Genomic DNA, 27,348 nt, shown 5'->3' with positions numbered 1-27,348 from the left:
CGTAGTCTACATGAACCTACATCACTCAACCTTGTAGCCCCGCCCTTGGTACTTTACCTTCCCGTCCATACTGATGTAGGACGAAATGATTCAGGTATTTAATATCTATTATATTAGGTTCTTGTTCTAGAATGAGTATTTCGTTATGAAATTGTATTTGTTTGGGGACAGTTCCAAACAAGTTTGACCAGGCTACCTGATCAAAAGTTTGGTTGCATTGAAAGTCTAGTCTCGAAATCTACCATTCAGTCCACCTCCACACTAATACGTTCCATTTGAAGGCATACTTTTCCGACGCGGTTTAAAAGCGTCCACGATATCGAAAACGAATATTCAATTGAAAGCGCTCTCCAGAGTGGAAAAATTTGTAGGCCTATCGTATTCAGGCCACGTACACACTGGCTGTATGCACCTATGCGTTTTCGAAAATTACGCTCTTATTTCGCCAGCGTTTTCAAAAGCACTTCACTTTCAACATCAAAACTATTTCAAAATGCGTTGTCAGTCGAAGATCTGATCAAAAAATTCCTCTGACCGCCAAATTAGACTCGGCCTATCGGCCTCTTCCAATTTTTCGTCGGAATTTTTTTCATCCAATTATTTCCAAATTGAACAGCATGGAGTCCTATTACCTATGCAAATGGGTTTGGTTCTAGACTAAATCATCTTTTTTCGCTTGAAACTGAATAATAGGATGTTTCAGCGAAGTTAATTACACTATCCATTTCTCATAATCACAAGATCGACTCAGCTCCAGACCTCTAGGTTTTTAGCTTCCGTCAATCGAAAAATATTATTGCTATAAACTCAAACAGTTGGCAATTCGATTGTCGAAAGCCGAAAACCCAGACGTCTCGAATAGGATGGCTAGCAGTCTGCGTCGCGTAAATATGAAAATGGATGTCGCGGGGTCCGGTCATTTTTAGAGAAGGTACATAAGCTGCATGGGCGATTATTTTTTATGCAGGGAGGAGGGGGACCACGCACACATGAAAAGACATGGCCTGCCTTGTTTTACACCAGCCCCTTCCCTACCCCCTCCCCCATCCCAATGCCCCTTCCCCACCCCTCCCCACCCCAATGCCCCTTCCCCACCGCACACATAAAAAGACATGGCCTGCTTTGTTTTGTACCAGCCCCTTCCCCACCCCCCCTAAATAATTACCGTTCCTTAAGTGACCATAAAGACCCCTGTAAAGAAAATAACCAACAAGAACAGACTAGATTTCTAAGGTGAATGTGTATTTTCGAGTATGAGGGTTTATTTAATAAATCTAGTTCAACTACATGATCAACTTGGTTTGATGGCGGCGTTCACCTCCACAGTTCATTTCAAAAACTTCGTTCCATTTTCTGGGGGATTATTCAATAATTAAAAACAATAATGACTAATAATTCATTCTTTCTGATATGTATCAACTTGCGAAAAAGAAGTAAAACTAGGCTGTTGTTAAAAAAGGTTCAAGAGCGCTTCTCAAACACACTGGCGAAATCGTACAATTTTTGTCCTGACAAAAAAAAGTTTTGGTGAACATCGATCAGTGCCTCCATGACACTCTTGGAATTTTTTTTAAAAAGCTCTTAAGGGTACGTGCCTATCAAGGAATGTCATGGAAACGCTTTTATTGACGTCCACCAAAACCTACTTCGTCGCGATAGCCATTGTAAGATTTCGCGCGTGTAAATAGGAAGTGCTGTAATCGGTACAATTGTTCCAATAAAGCTAGTCACTCGATCCTAAAATACGACCAATTATGGCCCCGGATACAAACATGACTTGTGTCTACAACAACGTACATTTTCTGCTATCCATCCAAAAGTAACGCATTTATCGGCTTCGTAAGTGAATAGCTTTATTGAAAAATAAGATCTGAAGGCCAAGAGGATAAGAATTCATTATATAGCTGTTTCTGTGGCAGTCGGAATTAAGCAAGAATATCGACGCAACGTGGAAAGCTACGTTAACTTGCCGCGGCGTCTCATTCCTCGCGCGTCATGATGTTGCAAATCAAACAGACACAATTGGTGCTATTAATAATTAGAGATGAATATCAAAGCTTTTCTTTGGAGGGAATCCAAATGACTGGGCCTGATTGTTGGCGGATAACATCTTTAGATTTAGAGTAAATTTCATCATATGTGTCACCTTGAACAACAGCTGTAAACAAAAAGAAAAGTTTGTTAACGACGAGACGCCACTTTATGTTACAATAATGTTGAAATAATACCACTGTGTTCCTTGATTACAGACCCATTTCATTAGGGTAAGCCTCATTTCTTTAGGGTATAAAGCCTAATTTCAGTGTCAGAATAATATTAACAAACGGTAAGGGAAAGAATACACAACACCAACAATACAAACACTTTTAAGAAATTTACTGGAAAGCATGAATATTCTACACGAGATCGAGACACCCTGAGGAACAGATAAATCGAAACTGCAGTGTTACGTAGCGTGACAGTACGGTAAAAGTCACGGTCACATCACGTCTGTCACGTTATGTCTTCCCTAGCTCTACAAAATCTGCCCTTATAAGGTTAAAATGAGGTTTTCATTTATATATCAAGACCTTTACGCACATTCCTACACAAGACATGCAACAGAGATCTTACCAGTGAAGTATTCCCCAAATTCTTGCTCAAGTTTCAAAGCCCTGTCATAAGTTTTGTGAGCCTGTTCTTCTGTCAGTCTCTTGTTCAGTTCTCGAATAGATTCTACAGACTTGGGCTTGATAAAGATGGCAATTGGATACAACTGCGCTACTTGAAGACGCTTAATTGCGTACCCGCTCACATCCAGAATACAGTGTTTGCCCTGACATCATAAAACACATCATGAGAATTCTTTCCTTTAGTGGAACTAATAAACTATCATACTATTCTAAATAAATACATTGATACCTACAGTAAGCGGAACCCTAATTAAGCGGATAGCTAGAGTTATACAGTCTCCAAGATTTCCTCCCAAATTTATTGTACAATAAGCGTCTCTTAAGCGGACACTTTTTATTATCAGCCATTTCGAGGTCGAGGGAAAAACTGGGACGAGCTGGAATTGCAGTGCAATGCTAACTCGAACCATTTTTTCTCAACTACAGAATGGCTAATGCGGACAGCTAGGTGCGGTCCCCAAACTTTCCTGCCAAATGACACCCTTTAAAAGCGTACACTAGGCGAGGTCCCGATGGTTTCCGATTTATACGGGTACCAAGTACAAAACATAATTTTTCCTACAACAACTTAAAGAAAATTCACAAAGAAAAGCATGAAATAGACCCTCTTCAATGTTTTCCTTATTTCCCATCTCTCGTAATATTTCCATATTTACATCAAAGTTTTGTAGAGGTACCTTTTCCGCAACCGTCTTGACTGATTCCACGCTAGTTCCATAAAGATTTTCATTATACTGGCCAGCCTCGATAAACATGTGATTCTGAATTGCTCTTTCCATCTCCTCGCGTGACTCAACAAAATGATAGTCACGGGCATCCTCTTCGTAGTCACGCCTTGCTCTGGTTGTATCTATAGAAATGTATATTTATTTATATATATATTAGCTATATTTTACATCACTCGTCGTACGTGGCTCTTCCTGAGGTTCACTCCACACGGCACGGCCATTTCAAAGATCGAATTGGAATGCACCCTTCTTAAAATTGTCTTGTATGCGAGGGTAACATGGAAATACAAAAGAAATGGCACAAATTCCATCGTGAAGAAGTGTGATTTCGTTGGTTTACCACGTTAGCCATGCATCCAAGACAGTTTTTAGAAGGGTCCATTTAGCATGCTAGGTTTTGCGGATGAAGGAAAACCAGAGGAACCCGAAAGAAAACCCTCAAATCAATAATGAGACCTAACAAACTCCACTCACATGTGATACCAAGTCTGGGAATCGTACCCGAGACCCCAGAGGTGAGAGGCAAGCGAACTACTGTTAAGGCCGGTTCATAGACGGTACGTTTTTCGCCTACAACTATCGTATACAAAACGCCCGCGTCTGTCGTAGGCGAGTTGTAGGCTTGATTTACACGCTACGACTCGAGTTGTAGGATGGCGCGAGCGTGTCGTATACTATAGCTGTAGGCGAAAATCGTACCGTCTAAACCGGCCTTTACACCACCCTTAATTCTCTTCACTTAGGGTACGTCATAGCCGCCATCTTGATTGACTATACTAAGCATTCCTCATTAATCTTCTCTTGTTAGATCAACCAACATGGCGGCTGTTTCATTGTTATTCGTGTCTCAAGGGATTTTTCGGTCACGTGGTTGCACACCAAGAATAAATACAGAAAATAACGTGTATGATGTTTACAGTATTAAATATAGACTCACGTGGTACGCAGCTTCCAAATTTTTCAGGAAATTCTGATATCAAGTCGTCGTTTATACGATCCTTTAAAGGACCAAGTACGATAACAGGTCTAGTACACTTGAGCTCAAACTGAACCACAGCTTCGTAAGATAGAATAGGGTCTTCAGCACGAGCACTTGTACTGCTTTCACTATCACTAGCGTTCGAAGTATAGCTAGGGTCGATATCACTGGTCTCGTTTTCAGACTCTTTCTTGAAAAATGGCAGTTTTTTCGAGAACTTGAAGCTTCTTTGTTTACGGACACTACCCGTACCATCGTTAAACGATCCCTGTGAAGGTTAGAGACCAAGGATATAAGATACTAGGATAAGTGCCTATAAATACGCGATAAGATATACAGCTATTTCAAAAAATGATGGTCAAGGTTTTGTTGTATTTTAAGTACTAAGCCCGAACTGCTCTATGGGCGACGCGAATCCAATCAGCGAAAGGTCTCAACGATATGGAATTTTTTCTTAACTTTGTCTGTACGTTTTTCCGGCATAATCTCTACTGTGCTTACATAATTTACATGTGAATATATATATTTCACCAACTTCACCAACTTTTTTTTAAATCGGCTGTATACTAGTTGATATACAATGGTTTGAAGTGGCATGGAAATACCCAATGGAAATACCCAGGCCGCAATGCCTAAAGGGAAGGAACAGTGCCATACCTATGAATACACAACATATATATTGCATTCTGATTGGCTGTATTTTCAATGTTGGACGATAAAGGATGGCGTATCTTACCCTTAGCTTGTCATCACTTGTTCGTGTGAACTTGACAGTCTTCATTCTTGCTTTTTCTCGTCTTTCAACCCTGGAACACAAAATATAGACGAAATGGCCAAGCTATAAGCTACAGTAATATATGTTTTCCTGTTTACAATATCTATGACAGCTATTTTTTCTATCTTCATTCTGATGAAAGCTATCACTATAGTTATCTGAAATGGGCAATTCATTGCATACGAAGGTAAAGAGGTCTATAGTGTCTGTATCTTACCTTCGTTTACTGGGGATCACCCCACGTCCTTCTTCATCTCCAACAGCATTTATTTTTCGCGCCTGCCACCACTCGTCATCACTAGCGTTAGTAACGTGTAAAATGTCCCCGTACTGGAAGCTGAGTCCTTGGCTTGGGAGACCGCTGTCCTTAGTCTTATCGTAATCAAATAATGCTCTGTGTGTTACAAATACAAACAGCTGTATGTTAGTATGGGGATAGAATGGCTCGGAAAATATGTTACTGATTCATTTTATTCGTGGTTCCGGCCCATGGCTCAGTTATTAACGACTTGATTAAAAATAATAAGAAATGAAATTTCTATCGAATATTATTCATTTGGTGTTTCCTGGTGCGACAGACAGACTTGGCGCCGAGTCACCGGAAAGTCCTGTGACATGTTTATTTTCATCTAGGAATTTTGCCGCCCCGACATAATGAGGTCTAACTTCAAACTGTGACGTAATTAGCCGTCATTACATAAGTACACGTTAGAGCAGTGTTCGTATGACTGTGAGAAAACTCAGTGCCGTAAGCGTGCCATGCCGTGATGTTTTCTAGGATTTTGATTAGCTGATTTTTTTCTCGCACAATGTGATTGGTATGACAATGCCGTGACAATGTCGTGACATTGGCGTGACCGTGTCCGCGCCGTGTTTCTTGCACTTGATTTGATGGAGAGTAAATTTTTTCGCAATGTGATTGGTTTGGCTTATGCCGGAGTGCATTTACAGAATAGCTGTTATTACAGTTGAACCCGCAATGAAATATTCTTTTGTTTTAAGGATCATACAAGTGAGGCTATCTGGCCGATACAATGCTTGTTGTCTCATTTGCATCTTATCTGCATGCATCCATATCTGCTATTCAAAATTAGGTATAAACAATGTAATCATTCAAAATACACTGGTAGATTTTGAAACGTCTTTAGAAAACTCATTAATAATTCATGAAGAAAACACAATAGAAATCATGACCATGAAGGAGGTTTTATATCTGATATGGATTCGTCTTCATTTGCATAAACTTTAACTTGGATTTTCTCTATCAAACTTTGATTTCGTAAAGTATTCTGTACAATATGAGAACATACATCATTTGTTTTCTAAGCCGTTAAATAAACTCGCAGATCGTGTCTTATCGGGTCTAAAACCACTCGGCTGCGCCTCGTCTTTTATACCCGATAAAACACTCCTGCTCGTTTATTAAACAGTACATAAAAGTTCAGCTTCAAGTAATACCGTCCCATTGTGTTCAAAACTGTAGTCGAAACAATGTTGAATGTTTTATCGAAGAAATTTGAGGACAAATGGTAAACAACACTTAGAATAACATCTGGATAGCTAATAATGTATGACAGCCAAGTATGAGAGGCTAAAATAAAACCGACCAGATAGAAGCCAATACTGGAACTATGGAAGTCAAGATAGATACATGCCCTTAAAGTCTAAGCTATTTTTGTGTCTTTCTATTTATCGATTAAAATCTAAATTTGAAGAGAAATGTTCAAACTTGCGTCAATAATTTTCTTTTTCTTTCTTCTTTTTCCGTAATGTTATTTTCATGTAAATTTTGTCTGATCACAAGCTTAGGTTTATTTATCAAAAACCATGACATCTCATGCATAAATGCAAAGTCTTTTTTTCATGAATTCTTTCTATAATGAATTCAATTGCTCACCAGCTCGGAATACAATACCTTATAATACCCTCCACGAAATTACTTGATTCTGATTGGACAAGAGAAGTACAATTAAATCCCAAATTGTACTCTGTAGAGTCCCAATTACGTTGCTCAATTTTTTTGAGTGTATTATAAACAAAACATTCTACAATCTTCTCGTACAATTCTGAATTTATAGATACTCGTGATGTTTTGAAAATTCTCAAATTGAACTCGCCTAAAGGCTCGTCCAATTTTGAAAACTTTCAAAACATTACTCGTACCTATAAATTCAGAATTGTACTCAAGATCGTGCGATTTCCTATACTAATATATATTTTGTATTGTCTTTACATAATTTACAGTCCGCTAGCCGGGCCGAGTAGATGGTTTCTAATGGCCAATGACTCTTTGGGTATACCACAGGCTTTTTATTCCATTTGCAAACAAATCTCTATAAGCAATAACAAATACCTGACATATAGCTGGCGTTTTACCGACGTTACCACTCCTACATTATTGCTGTTCATCATTTTTTCGCGAAGATGGTGGATTTTAGCTTCAAACTGGTTATATTCTGCAAGAAAACAAGAAATAATCGTTATGCTACAACAGTTAGTTATCAGAGGATCGTTCGACCTGGCTTAAAAATAAAAAATAAAAAATAACATTTACATTTACATTTATAACGATGTAGGTTGTATCAAAGTATCGATAATTCATTGAACACTTCAAACAGGTATTCTATAGTACAGGGTTTGAAATTCAATGGATCTAATGAATAAATGCAGAGGATTTTTAGACCTAACAGTCTAAGAGGAATGTTATAATTAAAAATGTTGCGGTAGATCGCCTTATCTCGTTCCTAATAACAGACACCTTAGTATATAGAACAAATCAAATAACACAGCAGTAAAGTGCTATTCACCCGTACTAACCATAAAATTCTCCATACCGAATGCATTGCTAGACTAGAGATTCACTTTGAATAAAAAGTGATTCTATCGTAGTGCTAACAAATGGACACAAGACCAGACAGAGGTTAAGCTCAACGAAAACACACTTCGTTTATATGTTTGTGTTTTCAAATGATATAAAATGCAAGGCCGACCAGATGGATTCTTGAATACTTAATTCTGTTACCAAGAGGATACCAATTCCACTCGTAATGAAATAGAGTCACCTGTTAAGATAACACTACTCTTTATACGGCAGTAAACAGTACTGGAAGAAGTGTGAGAGATGCGGATTCTAGGGTAGACAACGGCTACCACGCATGACCCTAAATACTTGTGACTCAGTCATATTTCATTACCAGTACTATTGCGGCTCGCTTAGTATAAACACAAAAATGTTGTAATGTCAATACTATTAAAATAGCCCGCTAATACTGTGGGCTTTAGGCTCGTTCTACCGAAAACAGATGGGTTTAAATAAACCATTATACCAAAGAAGGCGTGAGTGAGACACTAGTGTCACGCTTTGACGGACGAACAAGAATTATTTCCTTTGATCAAAGAATATTATAAACTAGGCAGGTGGTTTATGAGGGAACCCTGTAGTATAAGCTGGTGGTAGGGTTAGTGGATAACAGACAAAACCAACGTAACCACAGGAATAATTACGAACTTCTTAACTTGTCAACAAGACATACTTAGCATGACGGATACCCTATTCTCGGTTTTCGAGCGGAACCGACCAAGATCATCAGTGTTGTTTTGTATTTCCATTGCCAACGCAATAACATAGAATCTTCTGGATTTTCAGCTCGATCAACAAATCATAATAAATTATTATTGTGTGAGTGTTTTCGAGTCGAGTAATGGAAATACCGTATGATGCACAGACGTGGGTGGTGATAGTGGTGGAGGGTGGTGGGGTTTTTTGGGGGGTGGGGAGGGGAGGTTTTTTATGTGATCCAGGGTTAGAACATTTGGAACATCAAAGATAAAATCAGAAATCGAATTTTAGCAAACTAGAATCCCATAACAGATTGCACTAATTAAAAGCTCTAGACTTAACCATTCCAAAAACAGAGCTCCTATTTGCAAGAAAAAATATTTAATTTATATGTTATGAATATTTCTTTGAGCATTGACCGAGTTAAAGGCATTCTCATCAGGCATAAAGTGTGTTGGTCTAGTGACCTGGATATCGAATACTGGTAGTGTTTTGGGGGGTTTCAATCAGCTGACAAAAACCTTTGAATCTCATTATCTGCACCTCCAAATGGTGGTCAAACACTGACCACCATGTGCTGTCATCTAGAAAGAATTCTATTGAAAACTTATCATTCAGTCGATGAACATTCTGTACAAGACAGGAAATGACGTCAAATAAAACCCACCAATAGTTCCCCTTCCCTCCCCTTCAGAGTAAATTACCTTCAGGCTTGTACTGTGCTGTAATGGTAACTGTGCTCCCAGCACCTTTCAGTGCTGCTGCAGCTTGTTCATGGGTTGCAATGGTGAGGTCTGTGTCATTAACCTATGCAAAAAAAACTATCTCTTAAAATCGAAATTTAATAAGAATACTATTAGACATGCAACTCAGCTCCCAGAAGATCCAATGCAATTACAAAAAAAAAGGGTTCATGAAATGTGATAATATCAACCAACCATGAACTTGAGACAGCATAAATTATTTTGTCATCTTTGATCTAACAAGATCTATTCCAAATTGGGTTCAATAAACAACATCAACTAATAGATCAGAAACTTTGGCAATAGAGGCTTGGCACAATCAGGTGATGGCAGCCATGAAAAGAGGCAGGCATGCACACTTGAATCTGGTTTTATCTGGTATACATGAGAAAGGATTCAGTTTCCTTGGGGAAAGACTATCGTTGTGTCTCCTGTTATGGCTGCCATCATGTGATGGTGCAAAGCCTATATAATGCCCACTGTTTGAAACAGCCAGTCCCAGTCAATCAGGTTCTACTTTGACTATAGTCAGTAGTGATAAGTACTTACAGCTATTATCTGGTCTCCTCTTCGTAACTCCCCAGAAAGATCTGCAACTCCACCAGCCAGTATAAAAGACACAAAGATTCCCTCTCCATCTTCACCTCCCACGATGTTAAATCCAAGACCAGTAGGCCCCTTGTTTAGCGTAATTCTTCGCACCTCCCTAAAACACATAATGGCAAGAGGTTACTACGGTTGGGACTAGTTGGGACTGAGTTGGTGTGTTTAAATACAACAAGTGAATGAGAAAGAAACTTTATAGTGTTGTTACAAACTTTTTTTAGATGTTTAAGTTTCTCTCGCATTCCCTTAAAACACATTGATATGACTAACACCCTGTGAGGAGGGTATATTTTTCTTCCCTTCTGTATGGCTGAGTGCAGAATAAGACCTTTGCAAGTAGGGTATAGTAACACATATTCTTGCATTCTTTATCTCAATGTAAAAAGCTCTCAACACTTCAGCTCAATAGCGAATATTTTTCAGAGAAAGAACAGAATTGGCAACATAGTTACCTTGTAAAGTCATCATCTTCAGGCACAGCTGCTGTCTTTTTAGGCAGTGAGTTGGTTTGTGGGAGAGGCGATGGAGGCAAGGAGTTAGTAAGGCTGCCGTTCTCTCCAGTCTTAGGTGCTTCAGGGGGACCTGAAATAAATAGAGAAATAAAATTAAAGTGCCTACGCTATATACCACCAAACTCAATATTTTCAGTATTGATTCTACATAAAGTGAATATTTGAATGGTAAAAGAATTTCATATGATTTGAGTGATGCCTCTTGTAGATATCAAGGTTTATATTTTCAATATATGCTAATGAGTGATGTCATAGACTCAAAGAAGGTAATAATACTAAGTGTCATGACTCACTTGTTTGAGTTGTTTCCTGTACTGCTGGTGTTACTGGTGTTAATGGTACTACTGGCGTAGGTACCGACCCCTCTTCACCATGAAATGCAGTAATTCTACTTATTACTATGGTTACTTTTTCTTTCGTTGCTTTGAGCACTTGCACAGCATCTTCATGGGTAACATCTTCAAGATTCTTGTCATTGACCTGTAATCATAATATTGTTACATCCTGATGTTTGAAAACTGATGTCTCCATTGACCCTTCAAGGTAAGTGCATTGTGGTCTAGATTGGGTATTTTATTCACCATGCCTTATGTGGTGTTGTTTGCATCTAAGCAAGATGACAATGCATCCTGTTTATTGAACTCGGAAAAGGTGTATCAAAATACTCTTGGACCAAGGCACTTTCAATTATAATTCTCTTTTTTATGGAATGGTCATTTTACATTTTCATTTCAAGAGCCATCAAACCCATCAAGGGATCTCTTACTGTGGTTTTCAATATTCTGCAAACTCTGTAGTTATAAGCTGCATGCTGAAATTTATTTGTTTTTTTTTTGCTGCCATCAATCAAAGATGATTAGTCAGTACCAGTTATGTTCTTGACTGGTCGCAGTAAGAAACCAATTTCACAACAAGCCGTTGAAATGTCTGAGTTTGTAGAATATCAAAAACCGCAGAAAGGATACAATGGGAACTAAAGCTTCATGTACTTTTCATTTCATAAAAGATTTCTTCAAATTGAGAATGAATCATTAGGATTTTTGTAGCAGTTTCTTATAGCAGATCAAAGTACTTACACTTATGATCTTGTCACCAACTTGCAGTCTGCCATCTTGTTGTGCTGCTCCACCATCAATAATTTTTGTTATATATATTCCATTATCACCAGGCACATGTTGGTTACCATGACCACCAGCAATACTAAAACCAAGTCCTGGGATGCAAAAAATTTTCCAATGAAAAACAATAGCTATACATGATTTGAAATATATCATACTATGGATGTCAGCGAACTGCCGAAACGAGTCAAAAGAAACATGCCAGGGTCACGCCTCGAGTCTATGATTCCGCACACAAACATAAAACTTTTGGTCTTGCATTCCTTTCTTCATGTCTGTAAAATTGTTTAGATGAAACACCACAGGACCAAAATATTTTTCTCAATTTTCTGACCAAAACTGGTGTAAATTACAGTGGAATACCTCCAAATAGTACATAAAATTTCCTGCATTGTGATTGGCTGTATTTTTTGAAGGCGTGAGATTAATGTGTAGATACCCTAATTAAGACCACATAAACTACCTTTGCTGCCCTTGGAAAGAATGATCTCTTCTCTGTGTGGCATTTTGCCTTTGTCCTTTTTTCTTTTAATAGCCTAACAAATACAAGAAGATAGACATTGATTAGGTTAAGCCCCATTTACACTGGCAATTTTTGCGGCAATTTTTGCTGCAATTTTCGTGGCAATTTTTGGAAATATGAAATCTTTTGTCCCATCCTTCACAAGAGACATTCGTCTAGGAAAATCTTGGTATTCTGAAAAAATACTTTACAAGTAAATTCTTTACCATTATTTATTATGGACAAAATCACAAAAAAAATTGCAGCAAAAATTGCCGCGAAAATCACTAGTGTAAATGGGGCTTTAGCAAATATACTGAAAACAACACGAGAGATTTTCATAATCCAAGATGCTTGGGTTTTTTATTTCTGTCAATCAAATTTCCAATGGTCTGAGTCAGTATTTTTGATTTAAATGACAGAAGCCAACCACCCGGGCATCTGTGGCATTGTAAGTTGCTAAATGGATTACAATACTTTTAATACCTATGGTTGTTGTTAACAAGGAAATAGAAAATGGCATGCATGCATACTATGTGCAGTTATAAAGTACAGGAGTTGGCAAACACAAGAGAAGTGTCAGGAGAGTCATGGCACATAGAGGAGTGCTTCTCAACACCTATCTCATGTTCAGTCAATCCCCAAGTGCTTTATAACTTACTGCACACAGCACAGCAATCAAGTTTTTAAAATTCTTTTTTTATAGAATACAAATTTCTATAGCTGTTATTTGGATAGTAATGATGCAAGAGGAAGTATGTGGGTGTGCTGTGTGCTCAGATAAAGCACATGCTGTCAACCAATCAGAAGATGAGATTATTGATTAATTACAGTTATTTCATAAAGTGTAGTATGATTGCCTACCAGAGTAACATTTTCCCCAGCTGCCTTGAGAGCATCGACGGCTTGCTGATGGTTAACATTGACAGTAGATGTTTCATTGACAGCAGTTATACAGTCATTGACTCTTAACCGACCATCCTGTGCTGCTGCACCACCCTTGATAACCTTAGTGATGTATATGCCATAATCATCATCTATATGAGGGTTATCTGTACCACCAGCAATACTAAACCCTAATCCAGCTCCACCCTACAACAATATATATATATATATATATATATATATAAAACATTAAGATATTAATAATCCATAATAATCAAGTATACCCAGGGCCTAAAACAACAGCCAGTCACTGGACAATGTCTGGTCAAAACTGGAACTTGTCCAGTTTAATCTTTGCTTTGGAATTCATTTTGACCGGTAGCTTTGAGCCAGAAACAAAGTATGACCAAGCTAAAACTAAGTTGCCCTGTCATAATAACCAACGACAGACTGTGAGTTATTTCAAGCCTTGTATGTATGCAACCAGAAAAAGTAAAGCATAAACCACCTTACAATAATACAATGAAACAAAACATAAGTTAAGAAAATAATCATCATTCATAATAATCACTCACAAATCTAAAAACTATACACATAAAAATATAATATGCATATTATGAAACATTAGACAACATACAAGATACAAAGGAGAAAAGTAAAATATCGTAGATTAAGTGCACTTCAAATCTCTAAAAGGAATAAATTTAGAAATTATTTTGAGCCCTTTGGTGGAATGTTTTTTTGATTTAGATTTGACGCCCATCAAGATGCATGGAAGAAATCCTCAAGGTTCAAGGTAAAATATTGTACACTGTAGATTAAGTGCCCTTCAATTCTCTAAAAGGAATATAATTTGAAATTATTACCAGCCCCATGATGGAATGATTTTTGATTTAGCTTTGATAAACCAATACACGATAGTGCTAGAAATTCTAGAGGTTTGGGGTAAAATATTGTAGATTAAGTGCTCTTCAAATCTATGAAGAATATAAAGTTATAAATTATTACAGACCCTTGCTAGAATGATCTTTAATTTTTAGGTGATGCCTATTGTAAACACTTGATAAGTCAAATTCTTGATTACATAAAATGATTGTCAGAATGGTTCAACCCAAGGACTGAAGAAATCATTTGGCGATACATTTGACAACCACGCAAGACTGTGCAAATATAGGCACTTTAAAACTTAGCAAGTGAATGACAGACTGACTGAATCATTTTACCCTTTTAAGTGTAATATCAAGGTACTCGTGGTCTTCATTGCTGGATGGAATTTCTTTTCCCTGGAGAATATAAAAACAAAATCCATGTCAATTTTTATTTTTTATTTTTCTTAAGGTAGTAAAGAATTATGCTTCATTTCTCAGCACACAAATATCCAATAACAGAGAATATTTTTAACCTGCAAAGTATAGATTTTTCGTATAATTTCGTAGATTTGAAGGAAAACCATGAAAATGAAAAAAAGTATATTTTGAATAAATTGAAACAAATTGTGTTGTGTAACCCACTGTCATTCAACATCTGTCAAACATGACCAGTTTTCTGAAGCAAAGCTTTTTTAAGCCCAGCAATAATCAAACAATACTACTTAAATGATGAAGCAAATATAATACAAATTCAAAATATATTGACAGAAATTTTTTTCAATAATTCAACCTAAAATGTGAGTTGTTTGAGATAATTAGAATATGCTGAATATGAGAGAATGATTAAAAAAACACGGAGTAAATCTAACAACACTGAGATAAAAACCCCATTCAATATGCAATCAAATGGGAAGGTGTTTCCAACCCTGTACGAAAAAGTAAATCTACAGATAAGACTTTAAGAAAAAGAACACATAACTAGCCCTACTTTAATACTAGTTATCTGAAAGGAAAGCCTCTTTAATCAAGGATACAGAATAATATTTCTGGGGGAAAATTCAAGATTGAGTTTGAAATAAAATAATTAGTTTGAAATTGGGTTTTCTAGAATTCATTATAAAAATATAACATATACTACTCTTATTTATATAGTACTCTTATTCTTTCTCAAAAGCTTAAATACAAGGCTTTTTTTCTCTTGAAAGCTTTGGAAACAACAAGATTTATTAAAACCATGTCTTAAGCTGAAGCTAAAACGAAGAAAACAAAAGCCCTATTTAAGTTATAATATTGCAAGATATACTAAGTAATTAGCTTCAGCCAAAAATTCATTTGGAGAATGAGTATACATTATTCAAGATATGTGTGGAACTCTTATTAGACAACACAACCAAATCAAAAACCTTGCTTTTGCTGAAGCAAATGGTAAGAAATTTTGTAAAAAACATCATAAAGTCATGGCTAAAACAAGGTGAGATGATTTGAAATACTGCTTGAAGAATATTGTAAAAAATATAAAGCATATAGTATTTTTACCTTTTTATCTGGTCCATCTACTGTTTCTGGTGCAGGGGGTAGAGATTCTGACTGAGGAATAGCAACAGATAAACAAAATCAAGCAAACCTTGTCTTGGTCAATGCACTGCTAAAAAACATTTACTGTTGAAGTAATTAACTAGTTACAGAGGCCTAAAAAACAGAATATGAAACTAAGATAAGCTATTTACCACTGCTGTCGAGCGTCCACAACATGCAAATGCCTTTACCATACTTTCTTAAATCATTTTAGGACCAAAAGAAGTTCTTATATATAAGGAAAATGGTGGGAGTTGTAGCAGTCTGTCGATTATGCTAATTCAAATAGAAACATAAGCTTGAATTCACAATGCGGAAAATGATACCAAATAAGTTGGTAGTGATGGAAAAGTATCTGGTGAGAATCACAAACAGAAAACACACAACCCCAGTGCTAAACAACACCAATCACTAATCAAAATATGCTGTTAACATTCAACTAGAACATGATTAACCTTAAACTGTTGTTAAGATGATGAAACGATCATTTCTCCTTAACTGAATATGACACAAATACTAGTCATGGCTTAATATGCACTCTCTCAGTTTATAATACATAAATGTGAATGGTAATTTGGGAGAATTTAGATTTAATTGTTTGGCATTTTAAGATCAAGCATTGTTTTCTCCACACTTGAATGAGCATGGCACTCTTGGTGACATCATAGATCAAACATTTCAGCAAAGCAGACATCAACAATTGCTAATAAAACATATGCTTTGAATTTTAGTAAGGCTTTCAACAAAATTGAAAAAAAGTTAAATCAATTATTAGCTTTCTTAAGTTTTAAGCAGGTTAAATAGAATTGTAACTCATAAAAACCAGAAAAAAAACCTTACTAGTAAAAATATTTATTCATAAAAAATATGAAAATGTCTTTCTTGACATATATGAATCTAAAACAGTGTATAAAACAACCCAAGTCAGCAGATGACCAGTCTAAAGCATGTGAAGAATGAATTCCAATTCAAAGAAAATGAAGATGAACCACTAGGCTAGTGACCTTATGAACCCAGTTATCAAAACTCAAGTGAGTATTGATAACATTAAAACCAGATGCTCATTGCTAAAGAATCCATTACAGTAAACATCTACACAAACACTTTCAAATAGAGATAATTACGAGTTAATTGGGCAATCAGAATTGCACATCTCAATAAACACAACCAAAGGCTTTAATCAGCTTAAGAAAATTAGGAAAACTGATACCTAATAACTAGATAAGTCTTTGTATCATATACTTCTAAATTCTTGTGTTCAACTATTTGATGTTTTTTTTCCTCATTTTTTATACTCTCCTTTAAATAATATTTTTTTCTGACTTTTGGAACAGGAAACAACAATCCTTTCAATCATATGAGTTGAAAGAATTAGGAATAAACAAATTTTATAATTTCTTACAATGCTATCATGCAACATGGATGTTTGTTTGTTAGTGATTTCATAAAGAAAATTAAATGTTGGTGTTCATGCTTCAACTCACAAAAAAAATCAAACTTTTTAGGAAAACTGAAACTTGAAAACTGAAATACTGGAACTTGGAAGTGTCTTCACTACAAAGATACTTGATGTAAACAGCTTTGAGGGGACTCTAACGAAGGTTTTGTCTGTCACTTCACTTATTGATTATACCGGTATATATTCTTTTGTTCAGTTAATTAAGAACAATAGTCTTTTCCTTTATCAAAAGGTAATAGAAATTGAAAGAGAAAATTAAAATAAAAATTTGAATGACAAAGATCCACTCTTGTTAATAGACATTTTAGATTACATGAAAATATTTTCATACTGTCAAGCCACAGCTTACTAATTTATCACTAGGATTCAGTTTGTAAAGAAACCAGTTATATTCAAAAAATGCTGTATAAGGACTCTACGAGCCTACATGTCTTGGTATTACAAGAATCCTGATCACCTGAGGGCCAATGTTAATTGACACTAGACCTAAGGAAACATCTCAGCAAATGATGTCATAAAAAATAGGATGGATTTTCCATAAATATATAGAGGATATTACATGGGCGCGCGGAGATACAAAATTTATCTTTGAGTGTTGAAAAGATCTCTCACAAGTGAGCGCAGCGATTTTCAACATGAGAAAATAAATTTCGTATCTCCAAGCGCCCATGTAATATTCTGTTTATTATATATTTATCCATAAAATCAACTTAACAAGCTTTTTATTATTATAAAAAGTTTTTTATTTATAAACTATAGCTTAAATACACATGGTAACGTTATTTTCACATGTGAAAATATCAGTTTTTCGAAAAGGAGAAATATAGGTAATTTATGGATAATTATATGATAAATATATATTTTAATTCTATTTTTATAACATAAGGTCGTAGATATTTCCTGTTATGAGAGAAAGTAACTATGGAAGATTATGGTACTGGTTTGGCCCTACTGGTCACCTAAGTAAAAGGGTGCATTCACACTAGGCAAATGTTTTATTTTGTTTTTTACAAAAAATCTGTCATCATTGTGCGGGGATAAATGTAGATATATGTTTTTGCATTGGGAAAAAATTTGTCCTGGTCAACCAAACTTCAAAGGAGCTGTTGTCCTGCTTTGGAGGCCTCAAACCCTGAGAGACAAACGTTAAAACTTACAGGTTTGTCAACTTTTTTATGTTCAAAGACAATTGATTGTTTGACATTTTTGAGGTCAGACAATTATAATATGACGTTCTAGTGTGAATTCGATTTACAAGACAAAATTTTGGTTTTAAAGGGCCAAATGAATTTTCTCGGCCTAGTGTGAATGCACACTATATTATGATATTACTAAAATAATAAAAATCATATCGACAATACTTTGAAATATCAATTGCATACTGAAAAGGATTTATGGTCATGAGTTTTCTTTGAAGTTGAAGACGACAGGTTTTGACTAGAATAATGAACTGATTTCAAAAACACATCTTTAAAAGAAAAATAACAGAACTATCAACATATTTTGGAACACTTGAAGCCAGTGATTAATGATTTAAAGCCCTAATGTGGATGCCCTTGGTCAGTGAATTGGTAGAAATTTATAGGTAGATAAAAAGAATGAAAATGATTTGAATCTATTCTTAAAACCACAAAATAACATTATCATGCTGTGGAATGAACTCTATTTGTAACAAAGAAAGTTAATATATAGGTGAAACTGATAGTGTAATATAATCTTTTACCTTAAAGGAATGAATCCTTATCATAATTGACATGTTAATATATTGATTTGTTTCATAAAAAGGAAGGTATGTAGATTGTTAAATAAGATGCCCTTAGCTTTTACCTATGCACTCAAGGGTCACTCAAGCTCAGGTTTTAGACTGTTTTTTCTCATAATAATTAGGACACTATTTAATTAAACATTAATAACTTTAACAAACAGCGGGGGGAGGGTGTTGTTATCATGCAAATTAATGACTGTTTAGATGTATAGAGAGGTTTATTGTGCAGAAACACCAACAGGGACGACACTTGAAGAAAGTTAACCAATCATGACATAAGTGAAACCAATCAGGAACAAGCATGGAAGAAAAAACTTGTTATCAACAACTATGGTAGGGAAAAGAGATGTTGATTGGCTGCAAAGTGGCTCTTATTTCAACCAGCTCCAATAGTCCCTTACACAGTTCCCTGCGTCATCTCGAAAGGTAGCCATGCCTATACATCGAAGCGAGACGAACAGTGAGCTTGCAATGATAGAGACATTTGAATAATTGTCCAAGGTGTTAAAAAAAGGTCTCTATCATTGCAAGCTCACTGTTCGTCTCGCTTCGATGCAAAGGCCCGCCTACCTTTCAAGATGGCGCAGGGAGCCGTGAAGGGGACTTATGCAAATGAGAATTTTTTTTAGCAAGGAAAACTGGAGAAGCACAGGAGAACACTAACAACAAATTATTCACACAAGTTTTACCACATTGCGCCAAGAAAAAAATCAAACCTAGATCACAATGGTGAAAGGCAAGTTCTCCAGCACTTATATACTATATACCAAGGCAAAAACAGATGAAAACTTTGGAAATCAATAGAAGGAAATGTCTGATAACATGAAGGTAGCCATATGAAAGAATAATCATTTGCCATGAATTTTTTAATGAAAGCTGTCAGAGTAGAGGAAGGCAAGGACCTCATAAGATTAAAATTATAATGCTACATTTGCATGAATCAGTCTGTTCAGTTTCCAAGGCCTTGCTTTTATGTATACTTTTCATTTAACTACACATGCTTATGAATGGACAGTGCTTGCTTGGAGAAACTTATATTTCACTACCATCAATCCCTGTAAGAGGATTACATGAGGATTGCTTCACACACACTACAACTACATATGAAACCCTACAAAGCGGCCTATCGATACCTTGAGCACAATGGAGGCAATGTACTATTTTCCCACCAATAAACACTATTATGCATTAATGTTGAGAGTTTCCCAGCATATCCACAGGAATCCCACATGAATTAACAAAATTTTGGTGCAAAGATACAAGGTGCAAAAAAGTAATTTGTAGTATTTTCCAAAAAGAAATAACAAATCAATAGAAATTAGACTTATTAACTTTCATGAAAAAAAGAAAAAAAAAGAAAGTGTATAATTTTTAGTCTTAAAATAAAATGGGGAGCTGTCACCCCCCCCTCTATGCTGCCCACACAACACTCAACTCTCGGCATTTAAATCATTGCTACTATGGAGCCAATATTTTATTAAAACTGTTCAATGTATTTCAATACAAGATTAAATGGAAAAATATATTTAAACCATGACTCAACGGCATGCAATTTAATAAATTGAGTTGTCTTAATAAATTTTAATTTTCATTTAGAAATTTGAATTTTAAAAATTATAATATAAAATATAGATAAATTTGATATGATTTGAGATTATTTTGATATGTTTAATATTGGCTAGGAGATAATAGACCACGTTTGGTTTCTTAAAATTTAGTCTTGATTTAGAGGCTTATGGTACTTCATGTATGGTAGAAAAACACGGATCATCACATACATTTATTGGTAGGAATAAAAAATGCATCATATATGAAGTTCCTACCTTTCGGCAATAATAAAGATAGTTTTGGTAGAAATAATGGTCAGTTCACTACAGTCTATTCGATAAAGTTAGGATAAAATCTACAGCACTATATCTATGGATCCTTTTGAAGATTTTGAACATTTTATTCCGGAAAGCCTCGTTATTGTGCTAGATTTTAATATCTCAAATGTGGCCTATCCAAGGAAAGAATATCAAGATTTCCTTGTTAATCTGCTTCCATACCATTTTGCTGGACCTACAACAATAAATACAGAAGCCACAATGAAGATCAAATCAAACAATTTACAGCATGCCGTTGATGGGTGCATCATATTTTTTCATTTCATTTTATAAAATATCTTAAGAAAAACAGGCTCCATGCAATTGTGAATTTAATCAAATGTGAACTTCATGAATGAATCTTGATAACAGCAGGCAAGTTGCAGCAGTACTATTACAGGAATTTAAAATGATTACGAATGGGCAGGTAGATGTATTTTAAGCAAAGTATGAATGACAAGTATGAGGCTAAGATATGTGACAGGATCATTATTAGCAGAATGAGTCCAAAACTTTCAACTCGCACTTCTTCACCATTTCAGTGAAATTCTACACTGAGATTTTCTTAGTTGCTAATAGGAGTGGTTGATCGAATTGATTATTTCATTGCTACACTGATAAGTCATAACTAAATTTACAAGACCAAATATCAAAATCAAATTATTATAATCAGTCTTTTTCCAGACACTTCTTTTTCAAGATCAAATAATCAATGTCTTTTCTAAGACTCTTTATTTTCAAGACCATATAATTAATTTCTTTTCTAAGACTCTCCATTTTCAAAAACAAATATTCAATGTTTTTTCTAAGATTCTTATTTTTCAAGTGCTTCCAAAGTGCGTTTAAAAATAAATTTCAAATTTCAGCACTTTTTAAAGACTTTAAGGAGGAGCTTGGACCCTTTGTTTAAGTGGCAGGTATGGCATTTTTCAGTGGCTTAGTCTGTTTTGCATTATATAATATACACCTATTAGTCTTGTACACCTCAAGAACAAGAGAATATTTAAAAAAATACATTAATGTTAGTAGAGTACTGTGTGCTTCGTAAACAATGAAAATAGTAGGAGTGTTTGTGGAGCAAACCTCATGGAGTCCCCTACAGGGGGTGATGTTGTAAAATATAACTATATATATTATTATTTTATTTCATAATGCATCCTTGTTATTATGACATTAATATGACATTGATATTTATGTCTATTTAATGCAAGCATAATGCTGTTTTTAGATATTTCATAACTAGTACTAAAGGTGCAGACACACTATCAGACATCACCTGCAATGTTGCATGTAAAAGACTGTCTTTTTTGTTACATGTAATTTAATCACAGAGTTGTCTAAATAGTTTTAATTCTAACTCTCAAAAAGCCCCGACACTGCAAGAGTGCTGAGACAAGATACTTCAACCATGGTTATTGGGCTACTTGTGTTGTGACCTTTTGCTAGTGGCCTTCTCAACCCAGAAGAATACAGACCTACCCCCTTGATGAAAAAGAACTCACATATAGCACTACTCACTATTTATTTTAATATTATTTCAATAGCAATGATAAATTCTTTGGACTTAGCTTTAGTACTAAAATTCAACATATACTTATATATATAAATAATTGCAAATGTGAAATTTAGCAGTTATATGTTGTTGTTAGACCTTGTTGTTCGACTTCTTAAGTCAGTCTGTAAATCCACTATGCAATTTACGAGAAAAAGATCACATGCCCTTGCGGGACTTGAACCCATGTGAGAGGTACAATTATGTATAACAAACAAAAGCAAATTCAAAAACAGTCAAACCTAGGTACAATATCATATTAAAAAAGACATCAACAATCTTATATCCAGGCATGATGCTTTTTGCTCAAAAAAGAGGATTAGAAATAAAATGCAAAACAATTCTATAAACCTCTTTACCTTGGTCCAAATTTTTTCCCATTTTAGACCATGTGTCATTCCCTAGAGTATCATTTCTTTGTTTAATGGCTGTGCATGAGTAGACACATGAATATAAAGACAAATTAATCAATAATCTTATTTTTAAAACAATGACACATGGTCCAAAATTGAAAAAAAAAATGCTACGATAGAGGTCTATTAGACTTCACCAAAGAGATTTTACCAGGAAGAAAAAAGCATTTGTCGCCAAATTCATATCAATATAACAAGTAAAGCTTCCTCTGGTGTTAGCCCAGTATAAAAGATTAAGTTTTGTCAGGTACCACAAATATAATTTCTGATGTATATGTTATGAATGAATCTAAATTTTATTTCTGACTTTTCCAATAATAAACATAAAGATTTAGAAAATTCTTGGCACAGGTATGTGCATTTGTGAACTCACCACCAACTCCAAACATGTTTTATAGATGAAAGAATGTTTTAAATGGAATAATAAAAATAAAATATTGAAAAAATATTTAGCAAGTTACACAATAATAGTCCTGCTCAGGGTTCTTCTGCCATATTGAATAAACTATGTTACTGAACAACTGAACGATGTAAAAGAGATGAATGATTAGTTGATACATGTTTTGTTGATCATAAGACATTGTTAGAGGTGTCATTATTGTCTCAGTGTATGTTATTGAGTGCTTTCTGTTTTCCTTTTTGACTTTTCTGCTCAGTTTACTTTGTAAATATGTGACTCACCATTTGTCTCATTTCGATGTTTAACTACTAATTATTATTATTTATTATATAATTACCAATGAAATATCTATTTTTCTCTATTTCGAAAAATTGATATCTTCACACGTGAAAATAACACCATTGCGATAGCTATTCAAAAATACACAGAGAGAATTGCCTGAAAAAGCCAAAACATACTTCATTGATAATTATATAATAAACAGAATATTACATGGGGGCTTGGAGATACGAAATTTATCTTCTCGTGTTGAAAATCTTTTCAACACTCAAAGATAAATTTCGTATCTCTGCGGGCCCATGTAATGTCCTCTATTTATTCAATATGGCAGAAGAAACATGAAGGTGACTATCCGATATATAAGGTAAAAGGAATAATATACACTAACAATTTTACAAGCTTAATAAGCAAAAAAAAAAAAAAAAAAATGGTTGGACATTCCCTCTTGTAGTCAAAAACTTACCTAGCTCTTTCAAGCTATGAATGATAGGAAAAAATTATCGAATTAAATTTTAAAAATATTGAACACCTACCGGAAATTGACTTGAAAAAGAAACAGGGTATGGCTCTGGCTCGCTGCTCTGTGTCTCTGGAGCTCTTTCATCTCTTGGTGTTGAAATAGCCTGTAGGTTATAAAAATGCATAATATATTAAATTAAGGATGTAATACCATTTCATTACATAATAAAATATGCAACAGTTGGCCGTGTATGCATTATTACTGTTATGAAGTAGAAAAGCCATACACATCATGAGAACTAGGCCCTCAGAAAACATGTGTGGATATAATAATAATAAAAATGAATAAGGCTCATTTCAGATGCCGCTGGACTATGCCCCAATCTTAATTCCCAGACTTGAAGCCTGGCAAAAGAGAGGCATTAGAATCAGTTTTGTGTGTCAGTTCTAATTCTACATGGTGAATACTGCTGAGTTTGGCAGGCTTGTCATATATCATGCGACACTAGAGCAACACCAGATAAAGCACTAATAACTTTTTAAAATTTGTGAAAATGTGGTTCGACATGTTTGCTAACTTTCTAATGAATGAATTGTTTGCCATTCCTTGTAATCCTTTCTGTGTGTTTGCTTATGAATATGAGGTATGTAAACTTCATTGATTGATTCTGACAGTGTTTAACAGGAAAGCTCAGACATTCAAATCTATATAATACAGGTGGGATAAGAAATAGGATTAGCTGAACTACGCAAATATTCACAAAATGGCAACAGAAATGACAAGAATGTACACCATACAGCGAGAGCCCCTATTCTACTGTATATATTTCGGTAATATATATTATAGATACAAGGTCAAATGCAATAAGTTGCTATATAATACTGGGCTCAAGTACAAAAATGTTCAAATATATCAATATATACTGTGTATTAACTAAAACTGCAATTATATGCCTGAACACTGTTGCAATTGCTATGCAATAATGCAATGATAGAGAGTGAGGATGCATGACAGGTTTAATGGACAATAAAGAACTATCAATCAAATAAATCCTTAACACAAATATCTAATCATAATTTCTATGCAACTTTTGGTATCTAATAATTTCTTTGATTTAGCAATAGTCTATTACCCATAAGTGAGGGTACATTTTTTCATTGGGGAGTAAGGAAGAGCTGGAGCCTCAGAGAGGAGGTCACCAGTAAACATATTTTGAGCTTTCTTGGAAAGTCAAACCCTTTTTATTTTGATAATTTAAGCTGTTTCCTTGTTGAACTAATAGGAGTCATGGATTTCTTACTTAGGGTGAAGGAAAGGGGGAGAACTACAACCAATTTTTAAAACTTTACTGCCAATCCCCCAGCCCTCCCCCCCTCTAATAAAATAATGTACCTTTTCTAATGTGTCTCCAATGAAAATGATTGTAAGCTAAAAGGCTGCTATCTCTCTTTCTACATTTGCAGTCTCCCAAACTAATAACGACCAGCTGAACAAAAGCAACACTTTTTTTTGCTGAGGGAGATCTCCAAAAAAATTATTTGAGTGGCATTTCCATTGCACAATTTGACAAAACTGTGATAGAAAAATTTGTGTATTCAATAGGAATTTTATAGTTTTCCTCTCTACACAAAACCTAAAAAGGTAAATTCAAATTCAATCTTTGAGTTTCCCTGACTTTGACCAGCCCAGAGATTGTTTCAGAGTTGAAGGACTTCAAAGGATATCTGACCATCCAATATATTCCCCCCTGCATTTGTAATGTAATAGTATGCCATGTTATCCCAATTCCTGTAATGGAAAATACTGTTTGTTTTGCTATGACACACAAAGGATGTCTCTGAAGATCTGATCACATAATAGCAGATGGATATTCATGCTGGCAGCTTGTTAATAGCACTAATACATATTCATATCAATACCATACACTAGGTTTTTTTTTAAAGCACTATACTACATTGGCTTTCCATGTAAGGTTGACACCTTGAAACAATGAAGATGTTTTTGGACAGTAATGTCATACAAACATTACATGATAAGACTTCGTGAGAACATTAAAATGCAGAACCCAAGCTAAAAAAATATCAAAGACAACAGGAAAAGAATAATTATTGTTTGGGAAGCTCCTAGATGTACCTCCAACTAACATGCTTGAACAGAATGCATCTAAAATGTAAGCACGAAAATAAATGATCTACCAAAAGAGTCAATCTTCATACGAAACGTATGCAAAAAAAATTCAAAATATTTTTACTAAACATCTGAGAGTTGGACTAACATTGAAAATTAAAAACTGTAGATTGAAATTTGCCTTGAGGTTAAAATGTAAACAAAACGGTTTGATCCAATTTTCTGTCAACATTAAACTACCCAAATAATTTCTATATGTGCTCTATAGTTTTAATAAACTTTGTTTGCAATATTTTTTAGGATAATCTTGATTTGTAAAATGAAAAAAAAACGACGCCAAATGATACAGTAATTGTTATGGAGTAACAGTTCAGAGTCACGGTCTAGCAATGCCTCGAGATACATGAAGGCACAACACAACCAGCTGAAACTACACAAATTTAGTTGTCCAAAGTTTTTCTTAAGGCATTTCTAACATTATTTTTCACACCTTATCGTTGTAATAGTGGAGTTGACTATCGTCGCCTTGATCAGAGTCAACTGGCCGAGTTTCCCACTTTTGAGCAACCTCTAGCGTCTCGTATGCCTTTTGCTGTGGGGATTTACTGCCATCTAACAGCGTTGCCTCATAAAATTCTTGAATATCTGTCAATTGAAATAATAAATTAAGTACATAATAAAATAATTCTTATATTGGAGGAACCGTGGTTCCTAAAAATTTAGAGTAACGAATTTGGAGGCAAAACTTCGGTTCCAAACCTAAAGCTGGATCCAATGTCACCACAAGAATTAGAAAATCCTTGGGGAAATACAATGATAATAACTATAGAAACGAAGGAGGATTGAAATTTTGAAAGACCGATGGAAAATATGAGCTCAAAAAATATTTTTAGTAGGTTATACAGAGAGGTATATTAAATACTAACCTAGCAGGGCTAAGAAGAGACGACTTTGAAATATTCGGATTACTCGCTCGATAGCACCTCGTAGAGCTCTGTCCTGAGGTTTGGTTAACTTTTCGTGATATTTCTCTAGCAGCTCCAAGGCATGGTCAGCATCTAAACAGATGTAATGACAAAATATTACATCAAATAAAGAAATAGCCCTGAATTTTTCTCCCAAGTCAGATCGCATAACAACATATCACACATTCTTAAACTTACCTTCTTTGTGAACAGGCATAGCTCACAGCCGTCCTATCTGAGAACTCAGAGCATTAAATACATAAGGCTAAAGGAAAATCCCCATAAATCCCTGTGGCAAGACTGTGAATGTTTTGCTAGGTATAATGTAGAAGAAAAAGAGTAAAAATAAGCGGTAAAAATGACTCGGAAGAAGAATTATTCAGTTGAGCGATGAACGCCTTTCGCGTGCCATACAGAACGCTTTACCCTCACGTGACACGCTTTAGCCAATCATGTCTTTAAATCTCTCCACGTGGTACAGAATAGTGAGTTCTGATTGGCTTATTCTTCGCATATGTTTTTTGATAGTCAGTCGAGGGG

General features: G+C 35.2%; 1 protein-coding gene across 3 annotated transcripts; it reads right to left on the bottom strand.

Moving 5' to 3' along the window:
- Positions 1-1,221: 1,221 nt before the first annotated feature.
- Positions 1,222-27,224, bottom strand: LOC116289964 (disks large homolog 1). 3 transcript variants are annotated; one of them, XM_031696921.2, is made up of 20 exons: positions 27,007-27,224; positions 26,770-26,901; positions 26,334-26,488; positions 23,790-23,879; positions 15,485-15,535; positions 14,303-14,362; positions 13,059-13,286; positions 12,156-12,228; positions 11,651-11,787; positions 10,868-11,054; positions 10,515-10,644; positions 10,006-10,162; positions 9,418-9,520; positions 7,508-7,610; positions 5,372-5,548; positions 5,116-5,185; positions 4,338-4,647; positions 3,329-3,522; positions 2,614-2,815; positions 1,222-2,158 (listed from the first exon to the last, which is right to left on the bottom strand). In XM_031696921.2, exons 1-20 carry the CDS (start codon positions 27,023-27,025, stop codon positions 2,052-2,054), a joined length of 2,685 nt encoding a protein of 894 aa, XP_031552781.1. In that variant the 5' UTR covers positions 27,026-27,224; the 3' UTR covers positions 1,222-2,051. The 3 variants fall into 3 exon arrangements, with proteins under 3 accessions (XP_031552781.1, XP_031552782.1, XP_031552783.1); XM_031696922.2 differs by having other exon boundaries at positions 3,350-3,522; positions 27,007-27,223; XM_031696923.2 differs by lacking the exons at positions 23,790-23,879; positions 26,334-26,488; positions 26,770-26,901; positions 27,007-27,224 and adding an exon at positions 15,676-15,950.
- Between the last annotated feature and the right edge of the window lie 124 nt (positions 27,225-27,348).

Source organism: Actinia tenebrosa, unplaced genomic scaffold (genome assembly GCF_029948245.1).
Source record: "Actinia tenebrosa isolate PJP-AT-01 unplaced genomic scaffold, QUT_ActTen_1.0 PGA_scaffold0__85_contigs__length_37466705, whole genome shotgun sequence".
Classification (NCBI taxonomy): domain Eukaryota; kingdom Metazoa; phylum Cnidaria; class Anthozoa; order Actiniaria; family Actiniidae; genus Actinia; species Actinia tenebrosa.
This window is presented reverse-complemented; position numbering and strand designations above follow the sequence as displayed.